The 11,582-nt window shown below is 32.2% G+C and overlaps 1 protein-coding gene and 1 long non-coding RNA gene across 3 annotated transcripts; both read left to right on the plus strand.

The window, feature by feature from the left end:
• Positions 595-3,439, plus strand: LOC108660769. Its single transcript, XR_001926447.1, has 4 exons — positions 595-633; positions 1,299-1,370; positions 2,238-2,305; positions 2,871-3,439. It is a non-coding gene; the product is annotated as an uncharacterized LOC108660769 (long non-coding RNA).
• Positions 6,025-7,319, plus strand: LOC18608722 (transcription factor bHLH36). 2 transcript variants are annotated; one of them, XM_007043550.2, is made up of 3 exons: positions 6,025-6,262; positions 6,376-6,732; positions 6,856-7,319. In XM_007043550.2, exons 1-3 carry the CDS (start codon positions 6,104-6,106, stop codon positions 7,003-7,005), a joined length of 666 nt encoding a protein of 221 aa, XP_007043612.1. In that variant the 5' UTR covers positions 6,025-6,103; the 3' UTR covers positions 7,006-7,319. The 2 variants fall into 2 exon arrangements, with proteins under 2 accessions (XP_007043612.1, XP_007043611.1); XM_007043549.2 differs by having other exon boundaries at positions 6,034-6,262; positions 6,388-6,732.

Below are 11,582 nucleotides of genomic sequence, written 5' to 3' on the forward strand. Positions count from 1 at the left end.
CAAAAGTCGGTATTGCACCTAGAGGTATAACAAAATTGATTTAAGACTCGAACTAGATCAAATAGAGATTTTATGATGAAATTGAAAATTTTAAAGTCTCAGAATGACTTAGAATAGTGATTCGGGGTTCGAGGATCAATTTGGAGTCAAATCGAAAATTTCACTATCTAGGGGCAAAATGGTAATTTTGCCACTCGAGTACAAGATGTAAATTTTTTTGAAAGATTTTGATCATATTTGACTTATTGGAGTATGATTTGAGGTTGAGAAGTAAAAATTTATAATCTTGATATTTTTCGAAGCATAAGGGTAAAATGGTAATTTTACCACCCCAAAGGCAAAACAGTAATTTTTCACTACCATGACCTTGTCCAGCACATGGATTTTGCTCAACATTATCATGGATAATTGAAGGAATTTATATGGTGGAGAGAGAAAGCTTAATAGTTAAGAAATAAAAATGGATCAATGAAATGGTGACACATGGCATCTTTATAACCATTAAATATTTGGCTTATAAATTAACGCAAACCAAGAGCAAAGGAAGAACAAAGGGAGAAAAGAAAAACAAGAACCCTAGGTGGGAAAATTCAAAGGAAAATTGGTGGATTTAAAGGAATCAAGCAATCAAAGGTAAAATTTCTTGATTTTGACTTGTGATCTACCTTTCCCATGCATTTCTCCTTATTTTCCATGGTTAGATTTCATGTTTTCATGGTGAATTCATGGCTGGTCAAAATGGGTATGGAGAGAGAAAAATGTTAGATTGATTTGATTTTAAGTTATGTTAGTGTTTTTAGTTAGTTTAGCATATTTAGAAACAAAACAACAAGAAAAGAATTCATTTTCCCCATCAACCATCAATGGCCAAATTTCCTAGGGAGGATATTGTGGCTGAAATTGATGATATTTCATGATATTTTGGTGATATTTGATGTTTAATGAGGCTAGAAATTAAATGGGAAATTTTGGTGTGAAAATTTGAATTTTTACCTGTTGTATAGACATGTGTGATTATTGATCCGGGACTGATAAATTGAATCTCATTCACAGTCACTGAGGTAATTTAGGTATATTTGGAGTGTAGAAAGTGAAAGAAATTGATTTGGAGTTAAATTGGAGGTTTTAGCCAATTACACCGAGAATAGTGCGAATTAGGTCGAATACCGTATTTAAACGGCTATTCGGACATTTTGCATCACATTTCGTGCATTCATATAGATTTATAGAGCCTGAAATAGTTTATGATAAATTGACACAATTTATTGAAATTTGTATCACGTATGATGTATGGGTAGTGAGCCCTCTAACAAAGGTAAAGAGATTATGCCTGAAGACCGAGAATAGGAATATATCGAACTCCTAGTATTGTGAGTAACCTTACCATCATTTTAATTATCTAAAGTATGTTTTTAATCAGTTTTGGTGAAATTTTATGAAAATGAGTTTAAATGGTAAATCTTTGTGTTTTACAAACAAAAATGTGTTTACATGAAAAGATTTTATAAATTGTCTTGAAATTGAATAATGATTTTGAAAAATAGAGTAATTGAAGACCACTTGTTATGTTGTAAAATTTATGATTTGAATCGAATGGCTTATGACAATATTTGCATGAATTGCTGAATTGATATTTGTGTTGAAATATATGAAATGTGTATTTAGCCTTGAAAGGCTGTGAATTACAATAATTGTCATATCATGTTATTGAATTTTATTGATTGGTGGGATAATTATTAGCTTACTGCAGTAGGCGAATTTTCGTGGACTAGCCTATTAGAGGGGCACGGTAAACCCCGTTATATTTTACATCGGTTGGAGAGGCGAGTAGGGTAACTCCCGAGGTATAACTTTTAGAGTTCACTTCACGTTAAACTACCATGTGAAGGGGAACTCGACCAACGCCAAGGAACGACTATGTTTTCAAAATAAAACATGACTTTTTAATAGCCTTGGCGGACTCAATTTGGATAAACCTCGACCAAAGTATCTCAGATAACTGAGTATGATAATAATTTTTGGCATGAGCCAAGCTTTTAAGAAATTCATAAGCCATACTGATTACTTGATTTAAATAAATTGATTTCATTTGGTTGAAATAAGTTGAAAGGTGATAAATTACAGTTTGATGAAATGTTTTAATAGTCTCCTTTTACTCGCCTTTAGATATTTTAAATGATATTTGTTTACTCACTGGAATTTTATAATCTCACCACCCTCCTTTCCACCTATTTCAGGCTCAGAATAGATTGTAGATAACTGATATCGGCGAGGACTATAGTTGGACTTGATACATCCAAAAACTGTAGGTTCATTTCTTTTGATACTTTTAGTCATCCGTGGGCCCACGTGTCACTGTAAATTAAATTTTATATTTTGGTTATCTGTACTACTGTATGTAGGAATTTATTTTACTTTTACGCTGTAAAAATTATTTATGCAGTGTTTTTAAAAATATTATTTTATTAGAAAATTAAATATTTTATTCTATATTTTTATTTTATTCTAATAGTCATAATTTGTTTTTAAATGAATGTTTTAGACATTCAAATTTATTTTTGATTTCGAATTATGTATTTTGTGCTTATATATTACATTTCAGCCGGTTTCGAAATTTTTAGAAAAAAATGATCAAAATACCCCTGTGAGATGAATCTTTCAAATCGCTTTTGATGAATTTATTTATTTTTAAGCAAAAATACATGCACAGTTTGAGTTGACATATGAGAATATGTTAGAGTTGGGTGATTTTTAGTTGTTTTAAAGCACTTATAGTGCTAGGATCCTTGATGCCCTCTACAAATTAAATTTCACGATTAGCACAAACAATTCTCTTACTTGCTATCCATTGAATTCTTTGAATGTCACAGATCTAGAAAGCTTCAGAGTACAAGAGTTGGGGCCCAACAAACATAAATGGAGTAAAAGACCCAATTAATCTTTGAGCCCAGGAGGTAGAATCAGATCTACCCCACTATGCCCTCCAAGTTAGATCTGTCCAGGTCCTATTTGACCTCGGCCCTTGACAGTATATTTTAGATCTGGGATTGATCTAATTTGATCTGAAATATTATTATATTAATTAATAAAAAATATTTTATTTAATTTTAAAATATATTCAAAAATATTTAAAACCGTTTTACAATAAATTTAATTTAAGTGAACAAATCAAACCTGAACTCGAACTTAAATTTTGGAAGTATCAATTGAACTTAACCCGATTTGTGAGGTATCTGCTTTAAGTTAAGAAGCATTGCTTGTGACCACATATAGGAGGTCTGAATGGCTTAAACAGAAATCTACCGGATAATGCATTTATGCATGACAACTCAAAACAATTGATAATACCAGTCATGTTCTTCTCATTATTATTTCTTTACGAAATTGAGTTTCCCCTTTTCAAAGGAAATGAGACTGCCAATCGACTATTAGTAGGTCATATCATAGCTTGGTCCCCTTGATCTTAATTTCCTTTTCGTAATTGTAAGTGAAAAAGAAGACTTACTCGATTCAACTTATGAACATATAACATAATTGGAAATTCATACATCTTATATTTTATATTTCATTAACTTAACTACTATATATATATAATATTTTAAGTTCCTACTGTGAGGAAGAATTCTAGTGCCAAATTTCATGCTCTGGTTGAATTTGCATTGCATGAGTCAGTTAATTTCATAAATAGTTTCGTGACTACAAATTCTTATTGAATCCTTTTTCCTAATGTGTGTTAAATCAAAGAACCCTCAATTATAAAAAATAAAAATAAAAAACAAAGCCCTTCTTTTAGATTTTCTATTTCATTGTATATTTTACTGTCTACAAAGAATGTTCATCGAAGCTATGAAAAAGTCTACAGCAGAGACTTAAGGCTTTATATGGTTGAATAGCATCAGTAACTATTAAACAACTTTTGACTACTTTGCTAGTCATCCCGTACCAACACAACGTAATGGGTTCAAAGAACATTGAGGGTACATTTGAAAATGGATCTAGTGGCTACATATCTGTCCCAAGTATTTCCTTTTTCGGTTTCCTTAAAAAAAAAAAAAAAGGGAAAAACACTGAACCCATAATCTTTAAAGAAACAGTTGGCATATATGACCTCTTTGAATTCATGTTCTGTTCCATTCCATTGTCTTGACTTAAGGAAATATCCTAGGAATTTTCGGAATTTCCGTACTTGGTCCACTTTCCAGGACAGAAGAGCAACATGATTAAGGAAAGAGATAAGAGGGAAGACTTGGTGAAGAATAAACACACTTATCTTGATTTAGATATACATCCAAAGGAAGTACAAGTGGAAAACTTGGAATGAGTAAACTATTTGAAACCCTCATCAAAGAAAGAGCATAGAGATATTATCTCTTTCTTTTTTATTTCTGTCTCTGTCCAACCACATATAATGAAATATATTGTATAAAGCATTCTTGAATTCGTACCATATAACAACTTAGCAACCTTTAAAATATACATTTTCATCATTATGACAATTTTCCACATGCGTAATATTAAAGCTTACTGTTAGTAACAACTCATAGTGCAATTGCGAAATGAAATGGACCCAGAATTTATAATTATTACAATACTACACCAATATTGGTAACAATCAACGTTTATCATAAAATTTATCGGATAAATTTCTATATATATATATATATATACATATTTAATCAGTCTTGACTTAAAGCTTTCAATATTCTGAGTCCCTCCTTCCATCATAGCAATTGACATCAAAAGTGAATATTTAATATTATTATATTAATTTCAGTTTGTGGCAATTCTCTGCAATGAAATAATTCATGAAGCACTGAGCCAAAAGGAAAAAAATGCTGACATGCCCATACTTTCCAGGCAATGATGGAAAAGCCATTGCCATTTAAAATCTGAGAGAGTGGTCCGAGACCTGCTGGTTCGATGGCACTGCCTTTCAACTTCCAACCACCTTACCAGCCCGACCTTTTTTTCCCCTGTTTATACACTGAAAAGAGCGCACTAGCGAACCTTAATTTGTCGGCTTGACAGTCAACGCTGAATGGCCACCACGGCAACAGTACGGCCCAACTCTGTCGTGACTTAATTGGTGAAGCCGCAATCGATACAGTGTTTTTCCATGCATCAGACCATGCTCGGAATCAGGAAAGTCAAAATTAACAAGATCTCTTCCTTCAAGTCCCTCCCTCACGGAATTTGCCAAAACAGCAAGGAAAACGAATCGGGTGACCCTTCAAACGGGGTCACTTGGACTGTGTGTTAAGCCTTTTTCGAAGCCAATAAGGAGGCATTTGCGCCAATAACATCGATCATTCAGGGGTCTACGGCACTGATCCACCAGGGAGAGGATGGACCCAGCTACGCTAGGCTAGCCCCGATGTACCCATCTTTTTCAACCAACTTATTTTCCTCACGCAACCAATTGGTCAACACAATCCAAGCATCACGTGACAAAATCCAAGAGAAGTAATCATTACGTTAAAATCTCTTTCAAATCATTGCCACAAGAAATCATTAATTTTTACAAATTTACCAAGTGATGCAGGGTAACGTAAAATTTTAATTATAATTTTTGAAAGAAAGACAAACAATTTATATGGACAGACACCTGTAGGGGTGGTTGAAATAGGATTACTTATTTGCTATCTTTTTAATAGGAAGTTAGCACCAGAGTTAGGAATAGTTGGTTGAAAGAAAGATGAAAACTGAACACAAAGACGTAAATTTGATGGGATATGAGAATCAAATCAAGAAACAGAGCTGTTTCCTGGATATGGAAGGAAAGCACAAAAGGACCCTAAATAAGTTTAAAAAAAAAAAAGCAAACAGATTTGCACGTGTAACTACTGTTAAGAGCCTAATTCCAAATAGACGGCTGGCCCCCTGAAGGAGTGCTGATCAGTGGCAGGTGACGTAACCTAAGTGACGATGTCTGCGTGTTCTCATTTTTCTCGCTTTACCTTCCATCATCAGTCATCATCATGTAATCACTTTCACTCGCTTCCTGAAGTTTCATCGTTTTCCACTTTTCCCTCCCCCGCTTTTATTATCAACAAGAGTTTGTGTGCATATAAACCAACGTAAGACAGCTTAGCCGTCTTGAGCGATGGAACTTCAAATGGTATACTCGGTTCACAAGGAAATGGAGCGCTCTCCTTGTTCTTCGGCTAAGATTGAGAGGAAGATCATTGAGAAGAACAGGAGAAATCATATGAAGAATTTGTACTCCAGGCTCAATTCTCTACTCCCCCGTCATACGTCCAAGGTTAATTGTTTTTCTTTGCTTTTTATGTCTGGGTTTAATTCTCTATCCATTATAACATTATTGGGGTGAAAGAATTTTGTTTTTAAAAATGGTTTATGGTTTTAATTTCAAAGTGGATACTGCAGGAGCCATTGTCACTGCCTGATCAAATAGATGAAGCCGTGAATTACATACAGAGCCTGCAAACGAGGTTGAAGGAATCCAGAGAGAAAAAGGAAAGTCTAATGGGAAGAAAGAGATCCCATAGATGCACTACTGCTACTGCAGCTGAAGCCGCAGCAGTCTCGAAATCTCCTGAAATCAGTATTAATGAAACTGATTCTGCTATGGAGGTGGTTTTGATGACTGGGCAAGACTGTCAGTTCATGTTTTACGAGATGATCCGCATACTTCATGAAGAAGGAGCACAAGTACTGAACGCCAATTTCTCGGTCCTTGGGAATACCATTGTCCACATTGTTCATGCTGAGGTAACACTGCTCTCCCAATTTCCGAAATCATTTCTGTTTCCTTTTCTCCCAAACTTGAATATTGAAAGTTTGTGCAATTTTTGAAGTTAATCTAAAAACGCTTTGAATTTCCTTTGGTCGCAGATTGGAGCACATATATTTACTTTTGGTGCAGAAAAAATAAAGGAGAAACTGAACAAGTTTGTGCATAATTCCAGCAGCGAACGGCAGCTGCAACAAGAGCTATGGGACTTCGAAATCCATCCTGAAACGTGGGATTTCCCAATCATGTGATTCACGTGCATTGACTGGACATGGCGCAATAAAACCCGCGAGCTCATAAGATGGGCAACTTCAAGGCTATAGCAGTGATTTAGGAATAGAACAGCCCTGATGTTTTCCGTAACTGTATAGCTAGCTAGGCTGCCAGGGGCATCAAAATTTTCTGCCCTTTTGTAATATAGCTCCTGAACCCTACAAAGATATTGCCTTTGTTTCGTTGTGTCACTTAGAAGTAATTATATAAATGCTACTCTATGGATCTTTTGTCAGCCATTGCTCCATTGAAGCGCATAACTAATTAATCAAGGGGACTTTGAATTTTCAAAGTGTTTCTGCAGAGTGAGAGGAATTAAAGAATATTGAAGAAGTTAAAATGTGTCTAATTGTTATAAGTTTTTGGAACTTTTACTAACTTCCACACACACACAAACAAAGAGATAATTTCAATAAGAAGGTTGGTGAAATAAGTTGCTTTGGCTTGAAAATTCCTAAGTTTGATCTAAGTTGGATTTTGCAATTTAGTTCTTTTCACAAGAGATTAAGCTGAGGTGATATAATGATATGAATGAGAAGCACATAAATTCTGATATTGGTTTCTCTTGATATCTTTGAGTCTACATAAATATTGAAGAGATAATGTAATCACATGTTGCAGATATCAGATGATGACAGCAGCAGAAATAGGATGTAGAAAAATGAGAGGCAAAGCAATGAGACAGATTGTCAGAGAAAGATATGAGGGCAGAGATCTAGATATCCAAATTAAGTAAAATGAGGAAGATCACTCTAGCTGAAGTCAATGGCAATAGAATTAGTACGTTTCTTGCAATATAATTTCTTCATATTCATTTATCCAACATTTGATGAAGGTATATAGCTTACTTAAATTCTCAAGAAAGAAGGATTCAAAAGGTATTATGTTATGTTATGTCATGTTCTGCTTAACTTAATTATTTCCATTTTTACCTGGTTTCTGATCACCATACGTTGTGGTTCAAGCAACCAATCACAAAGATTAGTTTACAAGTAGGCTTATAAAATTTCAGGCTTAGGAGTAGATTTATAAATGTTTTCTACTTCATTAACATTAGAAAAAATACACAAATTTTTTTAATTTTTTATCATAATTACACGCGACTCCATTAATATTCAAAATGAATAATCAGTCCCAAACATGTAAATTACATTAATGCCTAAATGTGAAATATCTAAAATATCTTTTTTCTTTCTCTACTCTTTTCCTTTCTCTCAAGCTGGCCAATGCGTGCTCCTTTACACCAATCAACCACCCTTTAGTGAAATTTGGCAGCGCACCTAGACCTCACACTCCCTTGGGGAGAGCGATTTTGGGGGAGCATTAGTCTAGTGTTCCCTTGGGGAGCACCGATCTAGCTGGATTTGAAACTCCTTGGCCAGATTCAACCACGGGGTGGTCGATTGGGAGAGAATTTATTTTGAATAAGAGAGAAAAAATTTAAAAATGAAAAATTATAATTTATATAGTGATAATTTTTAAAATTAATGAAAGATAAAAAATTGTCTTAAAAATATTATCATGATATCAAACTAACAAAAATATTAACGTTTGACTAACAGTAGGACTTATGTGTCTAGCGCGAACTGTTCATTTTGAATACTAATGAACTCGCTTGTAATTATGGTAAAAAATTAAGAGATCAGTGTATTTTTACCCTATATATTAATTAAATATAATTAAAAAAATTAATAAATTAAAGCTTCTTTGGTTCCATGAAAACGGTGCCATGAGCTCAGTGTGTTGGGTGATATAAGGAAAATAAGTGCTTGTTTGGTTTGATTTATTTTTAGCTTATCTACTTATTAAAAGCAGAAATTGAGCCAAATATTATTTAGTGAGAAATTCTTGAAAAAAAGTAACTTTTTTTAAAAATAAATTTTTTAAAAAAAGCTTAAAAAAAACTCCTAATAAGATCTTTCTTTTCTCTTTTTTTTTTTTTTCAAAAAAAGGCCAATTTTTTAGGAGTGTTATTTTTTTACAAAACGATCCTCTTTCAAAAAATTCCCCCTTCCTCTCTCCTTATCGATTTTCTTCTCCTCTTCCCCTTACTACAAATCATCCTTCTAGGGTTTTTTTTTATTCCTAAAAAGATTAAGAGAACAAAAGATCTAAAATTCAAAATTGCATTCAGATATTATTTCTTCTTTTTCTTTTTGTTTTGAAAACTCTCTTTATTATTTGATATGACAATTATGTGATGTTTATTTATTTTTAACTTCTTTCTAGTGTATATAATATTTGTTGATTATGATTGAAATAATTAGTCAAATAGGTCAATGGCTGTTGAGATACATGAGATAAAAATTGAGAAGTTAATATTTGTACTTATTTGTGTTAACTCAGTTTTGAAAAATTTTTTCTTTTAGGTATAACAATAGACGGCACTACAAAAAAATTGAAATAAACTTTAATTCCTTTAGCAACAGGAATTGCAAAATTCCTAAATTTCTTAATAATGAATATCACATTTGAGCTAACAATACCTAATAGATGATGTGGCACTTCTTGACAAAATAAATAACCCATTAAGAAAATCAACAAAATTTGTCTAAAATAATGGGAAAAAAAATAAAAGCCAAAACCTTTNTTTTAAAAAAAATAAATTTTTTTAAAAAAAAAGCTTAAAAAAAACTCCTAATAAGATCTTTCTTTTCTCTTTTTTTTCAAAAAAAGGCCAATTTTTTAGGAGTGTTATTTTTTTCCAAAACGATCCTCTTTCAAAAAATTCCCCCTTCCTCTCTCCTTATCGATTTTCTTCTCCTCTTCCCCTTTCTACAAATCATCCTTCTAGGGGTTTTTTTTTATTCCTAAAAAGATTAAGAGAACAAAAGATCTAAATTCAAAACTGCATTCATGTATTATTTCTTCTTTTTCTTTTTGTTTTGAAAACTCTCTTTATTATTTGATATGACAATTATGTGATGTTTATTTATTTTTAACTTCTTTCTAGTGTATATAATATTTGTTGATTATGATTGAAATAATTAATCAAAAAGGCCAATGGTTGTTGAGATAAATTAGATGAAAATTGAGAAGTTAATATTTGTAACTTATTTGTGTTAACTCAGTTTTGAAAAATTTTTTCTTTTAGGTATAACAATAGACGGCACTACAAAAAAATTGAAATAAACTTTAATTCCTTTAGCAACAGGAATTGCAAAATTCCTAAATTTCTTAATAATGAATATCACATTTGAGCTAACAATACCTAATAGATGATGTGGCACTTCTTGACAAAATAAATAACCCATTAAGAAAATCAACAAAATTTGTCTAAAATAATGGGAAAAAAAATAAAAGCCAAAACCTTTTTGTTCATGGAGGCGAACTTTGTTGACAAGGACATCAAAACCTTGATAGACTTGCATGGAATCAGCATTGATGATTTCAATAAGAAAATAAGTTACTCAATCAATAGCTAAAGTGATTTTCTTGACCTAGTTGGACCAATTATTAATACCACCTTAGGCTTCCCTTCTTTTTTTTTGGGTTCTGCTCCTTGTAGGTAACATTAGTTTGGTTCAGCTCTAAAAGTCATAAATTCCAAGCCAATTTTTAAAAAATAATAACAAATTTTTTTATATTCTTCCTTTATCCTTCAGCAATTCATAATATCATAGGGAAAATTATATTTTTTTCATACTCATCTTTTTTTATTTGATTCAATTTTTTCTCCTGATTTATTAAATACTTTTTATAGTAATTTTAATCAAAATTAGAGTTATATAAGTTGTTTTACCAAACAACTTGTTTATAAAAAAAAAAAGTTTATAAAGTAAATTTATCAAACAATTTTAGTTTAATTTTAAAAGCTATTATTTTTCATAAAGGTTTTATAATAGCTTTTAAAGTAAAAAAAAAAAAGCTAGGCCAAACATGCTCTAAAAAGAAAGATTACATTATCCAATAAGCTTTTAAATTAAGTTGCTACTATTTAAAAATAAAATTGTCACAGCCCAATTTTCGAACCATGACTGGCGTATGGGCCAAATGGGCATAGCCCACTAAGCCCAAGCAAGCCTTTTTAGGTAATCCCGATCATCATTCCCAGCCATCATTTCTAAAACCACATATTGTAATTCTCAACTATAAATATTTTAGTAACATTTTATAGCAACCCAATATTCACATTTATATTATGTTAAACTAATGTCACCCCGTTTGCCAACCTATAATGGCATTAGTGATCAAATATACATATTTGATTTTTAACATGAATCTTAGTGCTCTACATTACTTATACATATACACAAGCATAAGACTCTTAACCGTAAGCGGAGTGACCTTGGGAGAAGGTACAGCTACTGAAATGCCATAGTACTTACCAAGAAGATGAGCATACGTAGACAACTCAATCTAGGTCCCAACTGCCTCTAAATCTGAAAACATGAAGTTTAAAAGAGTGAGTATGAAACTTAGTGAGTGAACATAAGAAGGGAACAAGCAACCGATACGGAAACATTTCGAAAACATGATGCACTTTTATTAAAAACAATGCAATTTAGTTTAATTTCTTGTAAAACCCCATAATTCAACCTTTGATTATTAAATC

This window comes from Theobroma cacao, chromosome 2 (genome assembly GCF_000208745.1).
Source record: "Theobroma cacao cultivar B97-61/B2 chromosome 2, Criollo_cocoa_genome_V2, whole genome shotgun sequence".
NCBI lineage: Eukaryota > Viridiplantae > Streptophyta > Magnoliopsida > Malvales > Malvaceae > Theobroma > Theobroma cacao.

Bases quoted from the DNA above. Each gene is read 5' to 3' on its own strand.
- LOC18608722 (XM_007043550.2), top strand. From the start codon at position 6,104: ATGGAACTTCAAATGGTATACTCGGTTCACAAGGAAATGGAGCGCTCT. The intron at 6,263-6,375 runs GTTAATTGTTTT...TTAATTTCAAAG, and splicing joins TCCCCCGTCATACGTCCAAG to TGGATACTGCAGGAGCCATT. The intron at 6,733-6,855 runs GTAACACTGCTC...CTTTGGTCGCAG, and splicing joins TCCACATTGTTCATGCTGAG to ATTGGAGCACATATATTTAC.